General features: G+C 41.7%; 1 protein-coding gene across 1 annotated transcript in view; it reads left to right on the forward strand.

Annotated features, from left to right (window-relative positions):
* The window catches only part of LOC100564027 (coagulation factor VIII), a 42,636-nt gene extending 19,192 nt beyond the window's left edge, over positions 1-23,444 (forward strand). Inside the window, exons 13-26 of the mRNA XM_062963773.1 lie at positions 256-465; positions 2,674-5,656; positions 7,004-7,160; positions 8,578-8,790; positions 10,882-11,110; positions 12,863-13,045; positions 14,376-14,492; positions 15,760-15,831; positions 17,727-17,812; positions 18,148-18,303; positions 18,478-18,622; positions 20,130-20,278; positions 21,514-21,690; positions 23,097-23,444. Of these exons, the coding sequence (XP_062819843.1) occupies positions 256-465; positions 2,674-5,656; positions 7,004-7,160; positions 8,578-8,790; positions 10,882-11,110; positions 12,863-13,045; positions 14,376-14,492; positions 15,760-15,831; positions 17,727-17,812; positions 18,148-18,303; positions 18,478-18,622; positions 20,130-20,278; positions 21,514-21,690; positions 23,097-23,252 (5,033 nt within the window). The 3' untranslated portion in view covers positions 23,253-23,444. The remainder of the gene's footprint in view (positions 1-255; positions 466-2,673; positions 5,657-7,003; positions 7,161-8,577; positions 8,791-10,881; positions 11,111-12,862; positions 13,046-14,375; positions 14,493-15,759; positions 15,832-17,726; positions 17,813-18,147; positions 18,304-18,477; positions 18,623-20,129; positions 20,279-21,513; positions 21,691-23,096) is intronic.
* The last annotated feature ends 549 nt before the right edge of the window (positions 23,445-23,993 follow it).

Below are 23,993 nucleotides of genomic sequence, written 5' to 3' on the forward strand. Positions count from 1 at the left end.
ACATTGTTTTTTTAGAAAGATTCTGAAAGCTATAGTACAAGAAAGAAACTTTTCAAAGCTATACATTTAATCCTTCACAGTTCTTCTTTCAACACAAAATGTGCCTATTTTTATTTTGAGTAACAATGATTTTCTTCATATATCATAATTCAAGAAGTCTGTTTTGTCACCTACCTCTTCATTTTGGAAACTGAGCTTTTGTGGTTCATTTCACCTGCAGTCAATGCTGTTCCTTCCTTCCCTCTTCTTTTGCAGGCATCAACGGCTACATTTTCAATAACCTAGAGATACGGCTTTGCCGGAACGAAGTGGTGTATTGGTACATCCTCAGCGTCGGAGCCCAGACGGATGTCCTGTCCGTATTCTTCTCGGGAAATACCTTCAAGCACAATACAGTCTTTGAGGAGATCCTCACGCTTTTCCCTCTCTCCGGAGAGACTGTCTTCATGTCCATGGAGAACCCAGGTTAGTGAGAATGAAATGCTGCTCATGGTATCCTCCATCACTAGATTGCTACTCCTATTATCTCTCTTTGACCAGGAAATTGAATGATACATTTATCTCCACTTTTTTTCTGAAGGAATTCAACTCAAGGTGCCTTGGCAACTTCCGCTCCAGGCCAGGATTGGTCTAAGACATATTGAGACTCAGGAATGAATGATGTTTTTCAGTCATTCAAATCAGTATATGTATCACCCAAGGGAGAAACTCCCAAAAGTATCACTTCCCATCTCTATCTGTAAAAATACAGTGATAATAGCATTTTATGCTTGATTGGTCTTTTGTATGATATGTGTGCTTTTTTTTAACCTTCCTATGTTTTTAAATGAACTTCTTGTATTGCTTGTGAAAAGCAGGCAGAGGTTGTTGCTCTTGGGCATAAATGACAAGTCTACATTGTTCACCTAGATTAAATTTATTAGGATTTTCTGTTAAGGAAAACTACCCAAAAACAGCAGAGCATCCAAAAACTACAAAAATAGAATACCGTATATTCTCGAAGATAAGCCGAGTTTTTCAGCCCTTATTTATGAGCTGAAAAAGCCTCCCCCAGCTTATATTTGGGTCAAGGTCAAGCCAGCAGCGGAGCCTGGAGGCCACAGTATGTTTTCTTTTCCAAAACCTCCCTCCTCTGCTTCTCCTCCCAGGCTGGTTATCTTATATTTTTTGAGAGAGAGAGACAGAGAAGAAGCGAATGTTTTCAAAAGCGAAAGGAGAGTGTGAGAGAAACCCTTGCATGGGCAGAAGGGGAAGAAAAAAAGATATTATTGCAAATTTGCACGATTCATTACTATTATTATTATTATTATTATTATTATTATTATTATTATTATTATGACGACGACTACTACTATTATTGCAAGAACATTTGAGTCCAAAGGGAGGGAAGGAGGGAAAAGAGAGCAACAGAAGGTGTGCATTTCTTTTTATTCCTAAGGAAACAAAAATGAGGTGGGGTTTTTTGGGAGGGGGAGAGAAGTTTTTAAAAGCCTTTTCTGGCTACTTTTAGAGTTTGAAAAAGGGAGAAAGAAAAGAGGTGGGAAAGGGCCGGAGAAAAGAGGACAAAGTTGTTTTTAGGGGGGCTTTACTTGCATTTCTTCCTTGGGTAAACGCATGCCCCAAAGCTTCTAAATATTTATATAGATGTTCCCCCTACAAATACATTAATATATGAATTTTCCCCTCATATGTTTACAGGTCTTTGCAAATCCTATGTAAATATAGATAACTAGAGATTTCCATGTATATCTGTTCCTATATGTATACATTAATTTTATATATTTTATATGAATTTTACCCTCACATGTTTGCAAGTGCAGAGGGAAAATGTGTGCGGCACACACACACACACAGATAGATAGATATAAATATTGATAAATAGGGTTTGCAAATATTGCAGGAGAAAATGCACATAGAGAGGGGATTTGCAAAGGTTTCAAGGGGAAATACACATGTGAAATTAGTATATATAATGATAGATCTATATCTAGCTCTACATTGTTTATGTAGGCATTATATGTTTGCCTGTTACTATGTTGGAAGCTGGCCTGAGTCCCCAGGAGGAGAGAGATAGGGCAGGGGACAAATGAAGCTGTTGATGATGATGATGATTATTATTATTATAAAGTTATTGTTGCTTTTCCACTTATAGAGTTAGTTTACTGTTTTTCTTTGAAATACAGTAAATATTCAAAACATTTAACCCACTGATGCCTCAATTAATGTAATTTTATTGGTATCTAATTTTATTTTTGAAATTTACCAGTAGCTGCTGCATTTCCCACCCTTGGCTTATACTTGAGTCAATAAGTGTTCCTAGTTTTTTGTGGTAAAATTAGGTGCCTCGGCTTATATTTGGGTCGGCTTATACTCGAGTATATACGGTACTTATAGTTTGAGCATTCAGCTCACAGCAAGCAGAGCGGGAGTTCCAACATAGCCATCATCACTTTCTTCAGAGGAGCTCCTGCAATTGCAATATCGGAAATTTTGAATGTGCTTTCTTTTCGCTCATGTCTATATATATTATAGAAATGTTTACAATGGGGACTACATCTGATGGATGATGATGATAATGATGATAATTTGCATCAAAGTTAGCAACCAAATATTGCTTATGTAAACATTTGTTTCCCCCTTCTCATTGTTTATTTTGATCTTCATCTGAGACAGGTATATGGACACTGGGATGCTTGAATCCTGACTTTAGAAAACGAGGAATGAGTGCCAAATTGATTGTTTTCAAGTGCTCACAAGAAGTGGAGTCCGAGGAGGGAGATTATGATTATGAGGAAACCATTCCAGAGGACTACATGATTCAAGCCAACATCCTACAACCAAGAGGTTTCCGCAAGAAGAAAGCCCCTTTCCAGCCTTACATAAAGACTGATGATAATAATAATGCCAACTCTACTTCCAATAATGAAATATTGAATAAAAATCAACATTCAGCTGTATATCTTGGACAACCCAACCAGTTTACCAAATTAAACAGGAACACCAACTCTACAGACCCATTATCGCAACCTCAAGAAACGTTATATCTGGATGACATATCTTCATCTTCACCACAAGATCCATCCTTCAACATGGTACCTAATAATGTTTTTTCAGCTGCAGAAGAATCAATCACACTGTCAACCCCATCAACGCAAAGCTTCCAAGAACATTTGAGAAACTCATCTCTTGCTCATGAAGAGCCACACCATAATGAGAGTTTATTTGAGACCACAACTCATCTGGGTCATGAAAAACTTGGCTTAGAAATGCCCAAAGAAAGAGAAAGAGCCGGGATGCTACAAGAATTGGTACATTGGGAGAAAGGAGAGGATAAAAGGCCACCTTCATCTCATCCAGTGGAAAAGGTGGAGATATTTCATGAAAGTCCTGTTACCACAAATCAATCCAAAGAGGCGTTTGGTAATGCAGTATTTGCCGAAAATCAGACTCTGAAGGCAATAATTGATGGTAGCCTTTCAAAACTAAATAAAAGAGGTCCAGGTTCCATCACACTTGAAAGAACTCCAGTGGAAGGTGCATTGATGGCAAATACAGTGTCGAATGGGGAAGGAGTATTGAATGACAGCAATTCCTTCAACATGACCAGTGCATCTGCATCATTAAATGATTTGGAAAATGAGCCGGTTTTTCAAGATATATCACTGGAAATTCAAAACACTGGTCCGCCAAGAGCAACAACAAGCCCCGCAGTTAAAGAGGTATTATTGCAGAACTATGACGCTGTCTCCCAAGATCCAAACAATGATTCATCTTATAAAGCAAGCGGCCAAGAGAGCAAAACACTAGCAATCAGAGAATCATTACAGTCAGTATCACATACTTCCAAAATTATGGAAAATGAGAGCACCTCAACATCTACAAGTGGAGATCTAAAGGGAATAAATAGCATACTTTTTCAGGTTGGGAAAGAGAAGATGACGCAACTGAGAATGGACAGAACGACTGAAAGCCCAGATGTTTTGAATGAACACAACTCCTTCTTTGCACAGAATGGCAAGACAATAGATTCAGATAGATTGACTAGCTCCTTAAGCATTATAGACAATGCTATATCTACTAATGACAAGCTGGATAGTAATGATAGAACACATGCCTTTTACTATTATGAAGGAACAGATAATTTAACACACCAAGACATTTCCCAAGATGTTAACCAAGGCAACAATCAATCTGGAAGGGAGAACGAAGCCATCCTCAGTAGGAGTCAACCCAAGAGTATCCTACATTCCTTAGAACCCCTAAATACACTTACAGAGAAAAATGTTACACAACTGAGGCCAACAGATGCCAAATTAAAGGTTTCTGAAGAAAAAGAAGATGTTCTTCACCAAGGTCATACATTTTCGTTACAATCAGTTGACTTGGGACATGGCACCGTTTCTGAAGAGCCTGAAAGGAAAGGAGAGAGCCAGGTACGATCGCAACTAGACTTTCAGAGTCATGAAAAGTTGGCAGATGAAACAAAGATGACATCCTGCAAACCGGGTTCCCCTGCATGTGGTGGCCACTTGGAGAAACGGTCACTGAAGGTGCTTTCTGTCACATCAAAAGAAACAAGTACATCAATGATAAATGAAACAAAAAGTTCTAGTGAAGCTGAAGGACAAGCTTTGCTCAGTGTTAATATGAAGAAGGGAAACAGTGAGGCTTCTATACCAAAGGCAAATATCATAGTTGAGGCAGCAGAAGGGAATCAAAAAGCTTCTCCTGGCAGGACAACAGTTGCATCTCCTCCACCAAACTCAGTCAGATACGTCTCAGACTCACATTCCATGAACATCTCTGTTTCTCAATCAAAAATAACAGAGACAATCACTCAAGATGGAAGCAAACAAAACTCAAAAGTCGGACGCTTCATTCAACTGGAGGATGCCAAAAGTACTAATGCGATTCCTGAGTCTAGGGGAACAATAACTTTGAGAGACTATTATATAAAAAACAAACCAGGACTGAGCCCCACTGTCGTTGCAGGAAGAGAGCACACAGATGTCACTTCGACCCCCCAGAAGACCACTGAGCAGACCAATGAGGTTGGACTTACTGAAGCAAAGGAATCCCCAGCGATGCAGTGTGTTGATCTAGAAACTCCTTTGGAATCACATCTGAGAGATTCTGGTGTAGATTATGAGCAAACATTAAGGAACGAGTCTTTGTTTGGTGCCACAAAAAGGGAGGAGCTTGGGATTTCAACCAAAAGGGCCTCAGCAGACAATGATGTGCTTGCTCAAGAGGACTCGACCATCAACCAGAACCTCCAAGATGAACCAACGGATGAAGTCAAGGAATTTGGTGGTGAAGGAGGCAATATTCCTCCCCTCAGGAGTAAACAGGGGGGAGGAACAGAGGCCGACATTCAGACACCCAGGAAAGGTGAAAGCACAGAAATGATCAATTCCATATCACCTTCTGGCTTCAGCAGACCAGTCAAGACAAACTTCTCAAAGAATCTGAAAGGGCCATCTGACTATGACGACTACAGTAACACAGAAGAGACCTTGGAGGAATTTGACATTTATGGAGAAGATGAGCATGATCCACGGACTATGACAGGGAAAGTACGGCAATATTACATTGCAGCGGTTGAAGTGATGTGGGATTATGGAAGTCATCTTCCTTCACCGTATCTCCCAGACCAGTAAGTTCTATCCATCCTCTTTGGCTGGGGCAGAAGTCAGGAGACTGGGAATTGATTAGTTCTTAAAACGGTATAATACAAGGATGTGAAATCTGGTGGAACTTCTGGGGACAGATCCAAAAACATCATTGGATATATCACATGTTGCTGAAACCATAATATCCAAATCTCTAATGGGAGGGGGAAGGTATTTAGCATCTGTGTAGGATTTTAGGGCAGCCCAATTGTAATGTCAACACTTCATTTCTATGTTGTCATTTTTCTAAGCAGCTCAGAATGGCCTAATGTGCCCCCATTCCATCCTGTAAGGTTGAACAGATGTGAGGTAGTGTTGACCTTTTTTGAACTACAACTCCCAGAATCTCTCAGTCCACTTGAGTTATAATATAATAATAATAACTTTATTTTTATGCCCCGCCCCATCTCCCCAAGGGGACTCGGGCCGGCTTACATGGGGCCAAGCCCAGGCAACAAACAATATAAAATTCAGCAATAAAAAACAAACCATAAACAAATAAAATCACATATACCAATAAACAATAAACACACTTTGATAAAAACCTGGGTTGGCTCCTAAAAAGGGTAGTGGACCAGAAAAGTGCAAATAGTTTTATATAGTTGTAGGATTTTAGGATTCCAGGAGCTGTAGACCAAAAATGTAACATTTCCAAGTGCTGACATGACGAACTGAACTCAAATCTTTCCATCCTAAGTCAACATTACATAAAAGACTATTAGAACTCTAAGAGTTCTTACATTAGTAGCAGCATAAAAAAGGCCAGCATCTTGGAGAAAGAAACATATACTTTTATGTATTTACTATGGAAGTGCAATGGGTTAAACCCTTGTGCTGCTGACCTGAAGGTTGGGTTGCTGACCTGAAGGTTGCCGGTTCGAATATGCAAGATGGGGTGAGCTTCCGCCTGTCAGCTCTAGCTTGCGGAGACATGAGAGAAGCGTCCCAACAGGATGGTAACACATCCGGATGTCCCCTGGGCAACGTCTCTGTAGACAGCCAATTCTCTCACACCAGAAGCAACTTGTAGTATTGTCTCAAGTCTCTTCTGACATGATTTTAAAAAAGTTTTAGTAGAAATGATGAATGAATATTACAAGTAGAACCTATTAAAATAGCTGACCACAACTTAATCTAGCCATTGAACAGTCCATTGAAATTATGTGCCAATCTGCTTGACTTCTATGTATGAAATTAACAAAGCAATGGCTAGCTTAAGTGCATAGGGCAGGTAATGTGGCATGCACATCTCTGCCCATTGCATTTCCACAAATAGTTACAATACGTAATGGATAGGGCTGGCCCATCATCCTCTTGTTTCCATTTCACAGGGATTTGAAGAACAAGCCATCCACGAAGTATAAGAAAGTTGTCTACAGAGGGTACCTTGATCGGACCTTTACTCAGCCATATGTCTGCGGAGAGTTGGATGAACATTTGGGCATCTTGGGGCCATATATCCGGGGACAGGTTGGAGATGTCATCATGGTGAGACATTATTTAACACGAGGAAGTCAGAGCTGGAGGGTGAAATTTCAATAGAATGTAGTTCAATACAATTAAACTGTGTTAAGTCTGTATGATTGTTGTGACTCAGCAGCAATGCCAGAGTGAAGATGAGGAAGGGGATTTTGGTTTGCAGATGCAGGTGCCAGATGATGGGATACAAGATGAATTTCAAGATGAATGCAATGGAATTCAGACACAGGCTGGTTCAGAAGTGCAGCCTGTGGATGAACTTCTGATGCAGCCTGTCTCGAATGTGAATCAAGAAAACATTCCCAGGGGAAATAACGAGCTTGATCTGTCTCAGACTCCCGTTCAGGTGCAAGATAATGATAATGAGCTGTTTGGCCTTGATGCCGAGTCTGAAGCCCCCTTGCTCTCTCGGGCTGATTGTTTTCAATGGAAAGGAATGCCACAGCGTAGCCTTAGATTAGCTGGGAAACGGGAGGCCACTGAAGGGAAAAGAAATGTTTTTAAAAACAGTGTGTTCAGAGGCAAATCTCTGTCAAAGGATGGTCTATGTCTTCATTCTATTCCTGCTTTGGAAATTCTCCTGTTCGTGAATCCTTGTAACCTGTGGACTATTGTATCTTTGGAAATGGATGATTATTGGATTTATTAACTATATTTTTGCAGCTACTTTTGGAACTATATCTCTGCCTGCTTTGATATTATATATATTCTGCTTTTGCTCAATAAAATTACAAAAGACTTTCTATTGTGTGTGGCCTGGTGTCTACAGCAAGGTGAACTATTCTGAGGTGCAACAGTGATGCAGTTTCAAACAGAAACCTGTATGTTTCTGCCAGAAACGTACAATTTTTTTTCTGCACACAAATGTATGGACGAAAATAATTTTTCCAAAATCCCACTAGAACAGGCATGGGCAAACTTTGTCCCTTCAGGTGTTTTGGACTTCAACTCCCACAATTCCTAACAGCCTATCGGCTGTTAGGAATTGTGAGAGTTGAAGTCCAAAACACCTGGAGGGCTAAAGTTTGCCCATGCCTGCACTAGAAGCATCCAAAATTGTCTCACCTATGGCTAATCTTTTAGATTAAAAGAATACACAGCCCGGGGCTGTGGCGCAGACGGGAGAGCAAGCCAGTGCAATTAACTGCGATGAATCACTGACCAGGAGGTCATAAGTTCGAGGCCCGCTCGGAGCTATGTTGTTGTTTGTCTTTGTCCTATGTTAAAAGGCATTGAATGTTTGCCTAATATGTGTAATGTGATCCGCCCTGAGTCCCCTTTGGGGTGAGAAGAGCGGAATATAAATGCTGCAAATAAATAAATAAATAAATAAATAAATACAAAGTCTTGAAGACAGATGTGCTTGTCTTTCTTGGTCTTTGTTGTCACCAAGGCTAAATGGGGGGTTCTTTCTTCCCTCTCCCAGGTGACATTTAAGAACATGGCTTCTCGCCCGTACTCCTTCCATTCCAACTTGCTGCCCTACGAGGGAACGATGGAAGAGCGGCGGCAGCCGTGGAGGGAGGAAGTGCAGCCAGGCGAGATCAGGGAGTATTCCTTCACGGTCTTGCAGCAAATGGCTCCTACGACCCATGAATTTGACTGCAAAGCGTGGGCATACTTCTCTAGTGTGGATCTGGTATGTAGAAGAGGTGTGCTTTCTTATTCTGCTATCTATGGGTTTCTTTAAATGGGGAAAACATGTCAAGCAGATTGCAGTATTTGTTGTAGTTCTTAGGTTTTGTTTTTAAATTATTCAAATGACATTTCTGCTGTGCAGGGCTATTTTCTGGCAACTCTTCCAGGCAATGAACGCCAGATTCAGGTGTAGTTAATCTTCTCTGTTCTGAGTCTATCTGTAACAGCCTTGAGAGAGAGGCTCTTTCATTTCTAGTTGATTTTGCCAAGTCCTGAAAGACTGATACTGTATTTCCATTATATTTTAAGTCTGGAATTTTTCTCAGGAACTTGTAGACTTTTAAACAGATGGACTCTCTGGCAAAAGCAATTATCACTTCTCTTGGTCTTTGTTTTTTATTGTTTTTATCTTTTTTAACATATGAAGGAATCCTGTGTGTACGATCAATATCCCTCCTGTAGCTGGAACCTGCAGTTCAATCCACCATTCACTCAATGAAGTGATCAGATCATTATCACTTATATACTCTGGTATACCAAATAATAGAAGGTTCCTACGCCGTTGGCGATTCTCCAAATCTATCACTTTCTGGTTCAAGAAGTGCACATATTTTTGCAAGGCTTTTATTTTAGCTTCAAAGCCTGTCTGTTGCTGGAGAATAAGCTGCATTTGCTCCTTAGTGTTTATGACCTCAGTAGCAAGAAGCTCCATTGAGTTTTGCAGCCCTTGTACCATTTCCATCAATTTATCCAGCTTGGAATCAGTAGAATTAAGGTTTTCTGAAGCCATTCCAAAATGCTTTGTCTCTCGCTCTCCTTTCCCCTGTCCGCTCGACTGCCAGACGGCCTTATCTCCGGCAACTCCTGGCAGCTCCTGGCGGCAGTAATAGCTTATCTCAGGAAAAAAAAATGAACGCCAGATTCCTTCTATGCAGATACCCTCACTGATTGACTTTCCAAATTTCTTGGCTACTCAAATGCTAATTCAAGCCTGCTAATTGCAACATCCATCACTGTACTATCATTTCATGGTGCTTAGAAGAGGTTCAGGTTAGCGCTAAGCCCATCTACACTGATCAGTAAAGCGGGGCTGATCCGGTGTCATGCCTGTTTCCACCTGTGACACCCACATGACACGAGAACCTTGCCTCAAGCTGCAAGGAAAGGCAGGTAATAAATATAATAATCATCTTCATCAGTCACAACATAGTTGTAGGGGACAATAGGGGACTGCCATTGTGTGTCCCAGGGAGAACCCAAATCCTGGCTCAGGATTCAAGCCTTGCCCAGGGTCAAGCTGGATCTGCTTCATGTGTTGTTTAGTCACTGTGGGACCAATCCTCATACACAATGACCTAAGTTACTTTTATCGTGTCAGAAGTGACTTGAGAGCATACTGCAAATCGCTTCTGGTATGAAAAAATTGGCTGTCTACAGAGATATTGCCCTAGAGGACGCCTGGATGTGTTGCTGGGAGGCTTCTCTCATGTCCCCGCAAGCTAGAGCTAAGAGACGGGAGCTCATTCCGTCTCGTGGATTTGAACTGGCAGCCTTCAGGTCAGCAACCCAACCTTCAGGTCAGCAGTTCAGCTTGCACAAGGGTTTAACCTCATTCCAACAAGCCATGCTTTGAAATCAACATGTTAAGAAACATCATCAAGGTGTTGTGATTTCTTCCTCACTAGGAATGAAACCTTCAAGGTTAAACCCCAAAGGATATACAGTAGAGTCTCACTTATCCAACACTCGCTTATCCAACATTCTGGATTACCCAACGCATTTTTGTAGTCAATGTTTTCAATACATTGTGATATTTTGGTGCTAAATTCATAAATACAGTAATTCCTACATAGCATTACTGCATATTGAACTACTTTTCCTGTCAAATTTGTTGTATAACATGATGTTTTGCTGCTTAATTTGTAAAATCATAACCTAATTTGATGTTTAATCGACTTTTCCTTAATGCCTCCTTATTATCCAACATATTCGCTTATCCAACATTCTGCTGGCCCGTTTATGTTGGATAAGTGAGACTCTACTGTACTTGCTCCCAACTGACCTTTTCTCCCATTCCCTCCTTCCATCCCAGGAGAAAGACCTACACTCCGGTCTCATTGGGCCCCTGGTGATCTGCCACCCTGGTGTGCTGAGCTCGACCCACCTTCGGCAACTGTCTATCCAGGAATTCACTCTGCTGTTCATGGTCTTTGATGAGACAAAAAGCTGGTATTATGTTGAGAACCTCGAGAGAACCTGCTTGCCCTTCTGTGGAGTCAGTACAGATGATCTTGTCTTGAAAACAAACCATTCATTCTATGGTAAGAACCCTCTTTCCATCTCTCCTGTATACTCTTCAGTTTCTTTTTCCAGTTGGTACTCAACTAGAGTAAACCTTTTGCAGTAATAGAATATAATGGGGCGAAGTACTGAATAATGCTTTAGTACAGGGGTCCCCAAACTAAGGCCCAGGGGCCAGATGCGGCCCTCCAAGGCCATTCACCTGGCCCCCGCCCTAAATTTTAGACTTAGGCTCACCCAAAGTCTGAAATGACTTGAAAGCACAACAACAACAATCCTTCTTGATTATCTCATTGGCCAGAAGCAGGCCCACACTTCCCATTGAAATCCTGATAAGTTTACAGTATGTTGGCTAAAATTATTTTTATTTTTAAATATTGTATTGTTCTTTCCTTTACCAATATTGTAAATTAAATATTGTAAATGAATGATATGGTAATAATATAATATATTGTGTATACATATAATCTATATATATAAAAGAGTGATGGAATCCTGGCGACCAACAAAACAAAAAAACTAAACACCCCACAACCTCAAAAATTGACAGCACAACCCATCATCCATGCCTCTAAGTTTATACAACAAAAAGAAAAGAAAAATAAAGTCGTAATTAGAAGGAGAGGAATAATTGTTTTTATCCAATTGCTGGCAGTTAGAAGGCTAAGCTCCGCCCACTTGGTCTCCTAGCAACCCACTCACCCAGGGGACAGGCAGGGTTAGGCCTCACTTAGGCCTCTTCCACACTGCCTAGGAAATACAAATTATCAGATTTGAACTGGGTTATATGGCAGTGTAGACTCAAGGCCCTTCCACACAGCTATATAACCCATTTATAATCTTATATTATCTGGTTTAACTGGATTATCTGGATTCCACACCTTTACCCTTTACCTTAACTACCACCAATTCCTCAATACTTTATTTCCCATACCACCATACTTCGCCACAGCAACGCGTGGCCAGGCACAGCTAGTATTGATAATAATATTATAATGTAATACAATATAATATTTATTTTATTTATTACAGTATTTCTTCCCCGCCCTTCTCACCTAATAAGGGACTCAGGGCGGTAATAATAATAATAATAATAATAATAATAATAATAATACAATATAATAATATTGTATAATATAATAATAATTAATTATATATTATATATTAAATTTAATATTACTAATAATATAATAGTCTCCCATCCAAGTACTAACCAGGCCCGACCCTGCTTAGCTTCCGAGATCAGATGAGATCGGGCATGTTCAGGGTGGTATGGCCGTAGGCACTAATAATATAATAGTATAATGCTATAGTACAATATAGTAATATATAATGCTAATATTGTACTATGCTAATAATATAATATATTGTATGTACATACAACTTGTAAGCCACTCTGAGTCTCCTTTGGGGTGAGAGGGGGTGGGGTATAAATGTAGTAAATAAATCAATAAGTAATTGTTGCTGGGTTTTTTTTTTTTGCACTACAAATAAGACATGTGCAGTGAGCATAGGAATCTGTTCATCTTTTTTAAAAAAAATGATAATTTGGCCCCTCAACAATTTGAGGGACCATGAATTGGCCCTCCACTTAAAAAGTTTGAGGACCCCTGCTTTAGTAGTTCAACAGTTCTATTCAATGAGGAAGCTGCCTTGTCCACCATAAACTAGTTGTCACCATGGTCCATGCTGTTTGCCCAGTTTGGGAAGCCTTGTTGCCCACTTCTCATTTTGGCTCTTCTTTTTTTTTCTCCTTCCTCTCTTTCTGTCAGCTATCAATGGCTATGTGAGAGACACGTTGCCAGGGCTTGTGATGGGTCAACACCAGAGGGTCAGGTGGTACCTGCTGAATGCAGGTGATGCTGAGGATATCCATTCTGTCCACTTCCACGGACAAGTCTTCACCATCAGAAAGGACCAAGAGTACCGCATGGGGGTCTACAACCTCTATTCTGGTAAGACAGAAAAGGGACGGGCATACCTTGCTCATTGCCTCCCTATATCTGAACTTGGAATGTGAAGGCTCAATGGGAACTGTCTGGCTATTGTGTTGTCGAAGGCTTTCATGGTCGGGATCACAAGGTTTTTGTATGTCTTTCGGGCTGTGTGGCCATGTTCCAGAAGTATTCGCTCCTGTCGTTTCGCCCACATCTATGGCAGGCACCCTCAGAGGTTGTGAGGCATGGATAAACTAGGCAAGGAAGGTAAATATATATCTGTGGAGAGGGCAGAGGAGCCCCAAGGACGGCTAATGACTCTGAACAAAGGATGCCCCCAGGCAAGAGACAAACCTTTCCAATGCTAATTAGGGTGATTAACTGAAACATTAAGGGCCGGGCTGTGGCGCAGTCTGTTGAGCAGCTGCAATAAATCACTCTGACCATGAGGTCATGAGTTCTAGGCCAGCCCGTGGCGGGGTGAGCACCCGTCAATTAAAAATAAAAAATAGCCCCTGCTCGTTGCTGACCTAGCAACCCGAAAGATAATTGCATCTATCAAGCAGGAAATAAGGTACCACTTATAAAAAAAGTGGGGAGGCAAGTTTAACTAATACAACCTGGAATGAGGAAGTGCCATCAGAGTGGATGATGAAGCAGCTGCTCCCCCCTGTGGCCAGAATTGAACATCCCCTCAAAGGAAGGTTAAATTGCCTCTGTGTCTGTCTGTCTCTGTCTCGGTTCTATGTGTTTATGGGCGTTGAATGTTTGCCCTATGTGTGTATAATGTGATCCGCCCTGAGTCCCCTTTGGGGTGAGAAGGGCAGAATCTAAATACTGTAAATAAATAAATAAATAAATAAATAAATAAACAAATTAGTGCTGGCTTCCAACTGACAAAGGACTCTTGTCATATCCTGGACTCTCCACAGATACATATTTACCTTCCTTGTCTAGTTTATCCATGCCTCACAACCTCTGAGGATGCCTGCTATAGATGTGGGCGAAACGTCAGGAGAGAATACTTCTGGAACATGGCCGCACATCCCGAAAGACATACAACAACCCTGTCTGGCTATTGTCGTGAGCCCTGAAGTCAGCCTCACTAACATCGCAGTCTTCTAGTTTTAGTTTTTTGTATGACTGACTCATGTTGCAAAATGGACACATTTAACATCTACCAGAAGCTTTCATTTTACTTTCTTGTTTTCAGTTTTTGACAGTGCCTTGGGCATTAGTCTGTCCCAAAAGCAGCAAAGATGGCTCTACTACTCCATCCCTTGGAGTCCTGTGGTCAGAAGGAAACAGGCAACTCTAGCTATGAAATCTTATCTTCTCCCTTTTGCAGGAACGTTTGAAACGGTGGAAATGCAGCCATCCCATCCTGGGATTTGGCGCGTGGAGTGTGCCGTTGGGGAGCATGAGCAGGCTGGAATGAGCGCCCTGTTCTTAGTGTATGACAAGCGTGAGTAACTGGACATAGCCCTCTTTCATGGATGGTGTGGTGATGTGGCAGGGAGGAATCCCACCGCTGCCACCAATATGTGGAGATGTCAGGCAGAGGGGAATTTATTTCTTCTTTCTTCCTTTTATTATTCACTTAGATGGTAGCGTTACTTAGTTTTGAATATAGGTGACAGAGACTTGGATATTGAAGAACAAAAGCAAGTTTATTTCAGGCACAGAGCTTAGTGGTTACAGTAACTTCTTTATAGACACTTAGATAATGGTTGCAAAGATATTAACTGATCACTGTGGATCTAACTGGGATTGCTTCCCCTTACTACTCAGACTCTACACATAAGCTCAAACAAGTCTCCTAACTTGCTTAATTCAACACCACTAGAGATCTGAGTTTCCCTGGTATCCCTAACCTGGAACCAGTGTCTTCCTTGTGACTAAAAATCACAGACTAAACTGTTTTTTAAAACATTCCCTCCTTTTCCTTCAAACGGCAGTTGGCTCCGCCCTCGTTACTATGGTAACCTGCCTCAGAATGCTGAGCTGGTTACCATCCCCCACGCACTGGTAACTAATACTTACTCTTTTAAACATAGTAGCCAAACATGACTTTTAAAATGAAATTAAACAAACATGACATCTATAAATCAAAATAAAAAAACACTTCTTTACAGATGGTTGCTTATTTTATGGAACGGGTTTGGTGCCTTCCTGCAGTAGGCAACTAGTTATGCTTCTTCTCATGGGTGATCACTTGTGGCTGAGTATGATTGTCTTGGTGGTGGATCTGTAAATGATTGTGAAGATCTAATCTGGATCTGCATGGTCTCGCACAGCCCAGGCCTAGTACAAAAACACTTGTGATCTTCAGTAGATTGGCAAGGATTTCCGTACCTTGGTGATATGCCTCTTAACGGCAACGAAACAAAGTCTCCACTCTATAAATAGATGGCATGAAGAAATGTGAGCATAATTAGGAGTGGGTTTCTGTATGAAGGCTCCGTGAGCTGGATGCAGTCTTGGTACTTAGCATAGGTTTCTTTCCAAATAGGCTCTGATTAGAAGATATGCAAAAGCAAGGGGCTTATTTTTCGTCTCTAAATCTACATCAGGAATTCCAAACACTGAGGTTGAATTTCAAGTACATTTCATAGTTCGTGCTCCACTGGAATTTCAAAGAAAAACCTGTATTCGGAATACATATTTTAAAGTTTATATAGCTCTCAGTTTCTTTTTAAAAGCTTAGAGTTTCTCCTAATATTTGGTTTTAGGGTGTCAAACGCCTTTGGGCCTGGCTTCTGGGTACATTGCAGACTCTCAGATTACAGCGTCAAGTCACCATGGTAAGTCATAATAATGTTAGCCGCCCCAAGTCCCTCCAGGGAGATGGTGGCGGGATAGAAAAATAAAATTATTATTATTATTATTATTATTATTATTATTATTATTATTATATGACACAACAAACAAGATAGACATGCTGGATTTCATATCACAAAATCACAAGTCGAACACTTCCCAAGTGTCTAGGACTGTGTGATGTATTTTCGGATGATGCGTGCAGATCCCAATAGGGTGGCCTTTTGCAGTTGGCAGATCGTAATTTTGTCAATGTCTATTGTTTCCAAATGTCGGCTGAGATCTTTTGGCATGGCACCCAGTGTGCCGATCACCACCGGGACCACCTGCACTGGTTTCTGCCAGAGTCTTTGAAGTTCAATCTTGAGGTCCTGATAGCGGCTGAGTTTTTCCTGTTGTTTTTCGTCAATGAGACTGTCACCTGGGATGGCAACATCAATGACCCAAACTTTTTTCTTTTCCACAACTGTGCTGTCTGGTGTGTTGTGTTCCAGAACTTTGTCAGTCTGGATTCGGAAGTCCCACTGTATCTTTGCGTGCTCATTTTCCAATACTTTTGCAGGTTTGTGATCCCACCAGTTCTTTGCTGCTGGGAGGTGGTACTTGAGGCATAAGTTCCAATGAATCATTTGGGCCACATAGTTGTGCCTCTGTTTGTAGTCTGTGTGTGCAATTTTCTTACAGCAGCTGAGGAGATGATCAATGGTTTCGTCGGTTTCCTTGCACAGTCTGCATTTTGGGTCATCAGCTGATTTTTCGATCTTGGCCTGAATTGCCTTTGTTCTGATGGCTTGCTCCTGGGCTGCAAGGACCAGGCCTTCTGTCTCCTTCTTCAGGGTCCCATTCGTGAGCCAGAGCCAGGTCTTCTCCTTATCAGCTTTTCCTTCAGTTTTGTCAAGGAACTTTCCATGCAATGTTTTGTTGTGCCAGCTGTCAGCTCTAGTTTGTAGTGCGGTTTTCTTGTACTGGTTTTTTGTCTGTTGTGCTTTGAGGAGTTTCTGATTTTTGACTTCAATCAAAGTAGGTTCTTCACTTTGCTTTACATATTCTGCCAGGGCATGTTCTTCTTCTTTGACTGCTTGTTTGACTTGTAAGAGTCCTCTGCCCCCTGATCTTCTAGGCAGATATAGCCGGTCAACATCACTGCGAAGGTGCAGTGAATGATGGATGGTCATGAGTTTTCTTGTTTTTCTGTTTTCTTGTCCAGTTCCGCCTGTGTCTTGTTTATAATGCCAGCAGTATATCTTATGACAGGTATGGCCCAGGTGTTTATGGCCTTGATGGTGTTGCCTCCATTGAGCTTGCTTTTGAGAATTTTTCTGACCCTTTGTGTGTATTCTTTGCTGACCACAGTCATCACATGTTCTTGCTTGATGTTGTCCATCTGTAATATGCCCAGATATTTATAGGCTTCTGGCTGGTGACACTTTATTGTTTGGCCATTAGGCATATTTATGCCCTCACTTTCAATGATTTTTCCCTTCTTCAATGCCACTGTTGTTGTTGTTGTTGTTGTTGTTGTTATTATTATTATTATTATTATTATTATTATTATTATTTGAATGTGAGTCTATTTATTGATAGCTCCACGAACACAATCAAAACCACAAATTATAAACATCTGGCACCCTCTTTCTATAGGAAAATTCTTTAAAGGCCTGCCTGTGATTTCATAGTATTGATCTACAGCAATTAAAGTGGTGTCAAATGGCATTAATTCGACAGTGTAGATGTACTGCTAGAAACTAGCAAAGTTGCACTCTGAATGCATTGGACTTGAGAGCCCACTGTGGTTTCCTTGCCACCATGAAGCAGCAGAATAGCACATTGTGGACTACCATATAACATCCCAATGTTTTAATGTCTTTCTTTTTGTAAGGTGAATGGGTCCCGAGTTTATCCAGGTTGCACAAATCGGGGTCAATCAATGCCTGGAGTACGGACCAGGAGAAAGCTTGGATTCAGGTAGGTTCTCCAGTTCTTAAGCTAGGGAATTTGATCAGATAAGGATTCAAAAGCAGCAAGTCATTTCTCTCCTGTAAACAATTAAAATAGCACACCCAGTTCCTTCTTACGCCCCTACTACACTGCCATATAATCCAGAGTATTAAAGCAGATAATCCACATTAGTCTACACTGCCATATAATTAAGTTCAAACCAGATAAGATGGATTTTATATGGAAGTGTAGAAAGGGCCTGAATCAAACAGATTCCTGTTTCCCCTTGGTTAGTGTCATCATCTCTGATTATGTGCATTGAAAACATTCACCAAAAAAAAGTATTTTCTCCTCTTGCCCAGGTGGATCTGCTGCATCCAAAGATCATCCATGGAATCAAGACGCAAGGAGCACGTCAAAAGTTCTCCAAGCTCTACATTTCCCAGTTTGTCATCTTCTACAGCCTGGATGGCGAGAGGTGGAAGGCTTATAAAGGCAATGCCACCAGCTCTGAGATGGTGAGTGCTGCTTTCACTTCTGGCTGCACTTCTGGATGAAGAAGACGAAAAGGGGACACCAGGGAAAGGAAAACGTGACCGATTCAAGAAATTGAGTCCTTCGCCTTTTAAAAGTCATGTTAAAGTTGCCTTGCCACACACATAAACTTGCTGTTTCTTCATTCTCACCTGCAGTTATTCTTTGGAAACGTGGGTGCGACTGGTGTGAAAGACAATTCCTTCGACCCTCCGATTGTCGCGCGCTATATCCGCCTTCGCCCGAACTACTTCAACATCCGCAACACGTTACGCATGGAGCTCATCGGCTGTGACCTGAACAGTATGTCCATGACAGCCTGCATCTATTTCAACCGCAAAACTGCATAGTTAGAGCATTGGCAGGAACCTTCAAACAACGCACACATGAAAGATACAAATTCACAAAACTGTGCGGGTTCCAAGCTTCTGTGTTTCATGGGTTATAGCAGGGGTCCCCAAACTAAGGCCCGGGGGCCGGATGCGGCCCTCCAAGGTCATTTACCTGGCCCCCGCCCTCAGTTTTATAATATAATATTTTATATCAATTTTAATAATATAATACATTGTATATACATATAATATTGATAATAATATTATGTTATACAATATAATACTAATAACAATACCATATAAAATATTATATATTACATATTACATAATAGTATAGTGGTATAGTTCAATATAGTAATATATAATGCTAATATTGTGCTTTGCTAATAATATAATATATTGTATGTACATACAGCTGCTCTGAGTCCCCTTCGGGGTGAGAAGGGTGGGATATAAATGTAGTAAATAAATAAATAATTTTAGACTTTAAAAAGGTAAAGGTTTTCCCCTGACGTTAAGTCCAGTCGTGACTGACTCTGGGGGTTGGTGCTCATCTCCGTTTCTAAGCTGAAGAGCCGGTGTTGTCCGTAGACACCTCCAAGGTCATGTGGCTGGCATGACTGCATGGAGTGCCGTTACCTTCCCGCCGGAGCGGTACCTATTTATCTACTCACATTTGCATGTTTTCGAACTGCTAGGTTGGCAGGAGCTGGGGCTAATAGCAGGCGCTCATTCCGCTCCCGGGATTTGAACCTGGCACCTTTTGGTCCGCAAGTTCAGCAGCTCAGCACTTTAACACACTGTGCCACCAGGGGCCCCTTATTTTAGATTTAGGCTCACCCAAAGTCTGAAATGACTTGAAGGCACACAACAACAACAACAATCCTAATTAACTTGACTATCTCATTGGCCAGTAGCAGGCCCACACTTTCCATTGAAATCCTGATAGGTTTATGTTGGTTAAAATTGTTTTAATTTTTAAATATTTTATTTTTTGTTTGTTGTTGTTGCACTACAAATAAGACATGTGCAGTATGCATCGATTTCCTATATGTTAATGTAGAGCTTTATAGATCAATACAGGTACCTTAAAATGGCCCATATGCATGGCAAATGCACAATACATTCTTGCTTTTGTGCCCACCAAGTGACATGCGTTGTTGCACATTGGAGATAATTATTTGCCCATAGAAACATTGGTAGGGAATGGTTGGATCCTTCTGCATAAATCAATAAAAACAACATAGTACCTACTCTTGGATTAACATTCCAAAAGAAAGACCAATGGAGAAGAAAAAGAGAGAGAAAAAAGGAATGTCCACATTGTTGTGCGCCTTCAAGTCATTTCTGCCCTATGGCAAATTTAAGGTGGAACTGTCATAAGGTTTTGTTGATTTGTTCAGAGGTGGCTGTTCAGAAGGCCGAAGTTTGCCCATGCCTGATATAAAGTCATATCTTTCTCTCTCTTTCTCTGCTAGGTTGCTCCATGCCGCTGGGAATGGAAAGCAAAACCATCTCCGATGAACAGATCTCAGCCTCTTCCTACATTGACAGTGTCTTCACCACTTGGTCCCCCTTTCAAGCCAGGCTTCACTTGGAGGGCAGAACCAATGCTTGGAGACCAAAGGTAAATATGATTGGAGGCAAGAGATTGGGATAAAGGTAAAGGTTTCCCCTGATGTCCGACTCTTGGCTTGGTGCTCATCTCCATTTCTAAGCCGAAGAGCCGTCGTTGTCCGTAGACACCTCCAAGGTCATGTGGCCAGCATGACTGCATGGACCGCCGTTACCTTCCCACCGGAGCGGTACCTATTGATCTACTCACATTAGCATGTTAGGTTGGCAGGAGCTGGAGCTAACAGCGGGCGCTCATTCCGCTCCCTGGATTTGAATCTGGGACCTTTTGGTCTGCAAGTTCAGCAGCTCAACGCTTTAACACACTGTGCCACCAGGGGCCCCGAGATTGGGATAGGCAGACATTTTTATATATTAATTCCCCAGGTCAGTTTACTTTATGCCAGTATAAAATTGGAAAGAACAGGGACAAAATCTGGGACTTTTGATTGGTCTGGATGAGTCCATATCTAGCCCAACTTTTTGTTCCCACCGTTTTCAACCATGTCATTATGAGTGTCCAGAAAAAGAATATGAGGCACCCTGTTGAATATGTTCCTTAGAAACTAAATATACAGAATGAAAGGTAATGGCAAATTATCATGACCAGTAGCCACTGACATTCTTTGAGCTCCCATCATTATGGCTAATCCCATTTTAAATCTATCCAAGTTGGTGAACATCCTCTGGTAGCAAACAATACAGTTTAACTCAGTCGGTCACGAGTGGACTTAACGTCAGGGGAAACCTTTACCTTTTAAGATAAAGGTAAAGGATTTCCCCTGACATTAAGTCCAGTCGTGTCCGACTCTGTAGGTTGGTGCTCATCTCCATTTCTAAGCCGAAGAGCCGCCGTTGTCCGTAGACACCTCCAAGGTCATGTGGCCATTGGCATGACTGCATGGAGCATCGTTACCTTCCTGCCAGAGTGGTATCTATTGATTTACTCACATTTGCATGTTTTGGGACTGCTAGGTTGACAAAAGCTGGGGCTAACAGCTGGAGCTCACTCTGCTCCCCGGATATGAATCTGTGACTTTTCGGCCTGCAAGTTCAGCAGCTCAGCACTTTAACACGCTGCGCCACCAGGGGATAGTATTGGAATGTATTACTTCCAATGTTGGTTTCACTGATGCTCAGAAACATATAGATCAGGCATGGACAAACTTGGGCCCTCCAGGTGTTTTGGACTTCAACTCCCACAATTCCTAACAGCCCAAAGCTGCTAATGCTCTGTCTCTTCCGCAGGTGGATGGCACGGCCGAATGGCTCCAGGTGAACTTTCTGAAGACCATGCGGTTGACAGGGCTGGTGACCCAAGGTGCAAAGGCCGTCTTCACCCACATGTTTGTGCAGGAATTTTCTCTCTCAAGCAGCCAGGACGGCACACATTGGAGTCCTGTTTTGCGAGATGGAAAAGAGAAGGTAGTGGCCTTTAGCAGACTACAAAGTGGTGTTTAATAATAACCAACTTTTCATTGGGGTTGCTGTGGGTTTTCTGGACTACATTTATTTATTTATTTTATTTACAGTATTTATATTCCGCCCTTCTCACCCCGAAGGGGACTCAGGGCGGATTACAATGAACACATATATGGCAAACATTCAATGCCAACAGACAAACAATATACATTAGACAGACTCAGAGGCATTTTTAACATTTTTCCAGCTTCTCAATTCTGGCCACAGGGGGAGCTGTTGCTTCACCGTCCAGTAGTGGCTGTACTTCCTCATTCCTTTCCTCGTGTTTTGCTGGCAGTTTTATGGTGTTGTAAATTAGCCTCCCGCATAAAGCGTCCCTAAATTTCCCTAATTGACAGGTGCAACTGTCTTTCGGGGCTGCATAGGTCAACAGCAAGCCGGGGCTATTAATGGTCGGAGGCTTAACCCGACCCGGGCTTCGAACTCATGACCTTTCGTTCAGTAGTGATTTATAGCAGCTGGTTACTAACCAGCTGCGCCACAGCCCGGCTCACGGCCCGACTACATGGTCATGTTCCTGCAGCATTCTCTCCTGACATTTCACCCACATCTATGGCAGGCATCCTCAGAGGTTGTGAGGCCTGTTAGAAACTAGGCAAGTGGTATTTATATATCTTCAGACCTCACAACCTCTGAGGATGCCTGCCATATATGTGAGCGAAACATCAGGAGAGAATGCTTCTGGAACATGGCCAGAAAACTCACAGCAACCTAGTGATTCTGGGCATGAACGCCTTCAACAACACAGCTTTTCAATAGTTTGGAACATTAACTGCAATGAATTGACTTTTATAGAGTTATTAGCTGTGCCCGGCCACGCGTTGCTTTGGCGAAGTATGGTGGTATGGGAAATAAAGTATTGAGGAATTGGTGGTAGTCAAGGTAAAGGGTAAAGGTTTTCCCCTGACATTAAGTCCATTATAAATGGGTTCTATAGCTGTGTGGAAGGGCCTTGAGTCTACACTGCCATATAATCCAGTTAAAATAAGGTAATCTGTATTTTATAGGCAGTGTGGAAGAGGCCTAAGTGAGGCCTAACTCTTCCTGTCCCCTGGGCTGAGTGGTTTGCTAGGAGACCAAGTGGGCGGAGCTTAGCCTTCTAACTGGCCGCAATTGGATAAAAACAATTATTCCTCTCCCTCTAATTAGGACTTTATTTTTCTTTTCTTTTTGTTGTATGAACGTAGAGGCATGGATGAGGGGTTGTGCTGCCAAGTTTAGTGTTTCTGGGATGTGTAGTTTTATTGTTTTGTCCTAGGCCGAAATTTCATTACCCTTTTATATATATAGATTTCTCTGGAAATTTTAACGTCCTGGAGAAATATTCATTATTATTCCCTATCTTTCAGATTTTCCAGGGAAATCAAGATCATGTCAGCCCAGTGGTAAATTTCCTGGATTCTCCCATTTTTGCGCAGTATTTGAGGATACACCCACGCCGCTGGAATAAACACATTGCGCTGCGGATAGAGATTTTGGGCTGCGACACCCAGCAAATGATCTAGTATGGATCAATCTATATTTTATCTCCATGAGGATCTTTCAGGCTCCTGAGACACATTCAAAGGGGATCCAGTACCAGAAGAGCTGAAATTACCAATGCTGACAGTAAAAGAACATCGCCTGCCTATTGTTTGATAACAGCAATTTTGTAATATAAGAGTATTAAAGTAACTGGAAATGATTTTTAAAATAGACACATTCTTTCCCATTTCTTTTTAAAAAGGAAAATGTCTCCCTCTTGTGGTCTCATGTCTGAATACCATAATCAAAGTTGAAAAGGTAAAGGTAAAGGTTTTCCCCTGACATTAAGTCTAGTGGTGTCTGACTCTGGGGGTTGGTGCTCATCTCCATTTCTAAGCTGAAGAGCCGGCGTTGTCCATAGACACCTCCAAGGTCATGTGGCTGGCATGACTGCATGGAGTGCCGTTACCTTCCTGCCGGAGCGGTACCTAGTGATCTACCCACTTTTGCATGTTTTCGAACTGCTAGGTTGGCAGAAGCTGGGGCTAACAGAGGGAGCTCACCCTACTCCACGGAATCAAACCACTGATCTTTTTGTCAGCAAGTTCAGCAGCTCAGCAGTTTAACTCACTGCACCACAGGTTAGGATGGCCAATGAAAACATCACCAACATGATGTGAGCTCCAGCATTTCCATCATTTCGCAAGTGAAAACCAGGTCACACAGAGCCAAGCATCAAAGATTATTTTTTTTCATGTCAGGAGCAACCTGAGTTGCTTCTG

This window comes from Anolis carolinensis, unplaced genomic scaffold, assembly GCF_035594765.1.
Source record: "Anolis carolinensis isolate JA03-04 unplaced genomic scaffold, rAnoCar3.1.pri scaffold_12, whole genome shotgun sequence".
NCBI classification, from domain to species: Eukaryota; Metazoa; Chordata; class Lepidosauria; order Squamata; family Dactyloidae; genus Anolis; species Anolis carolinensis.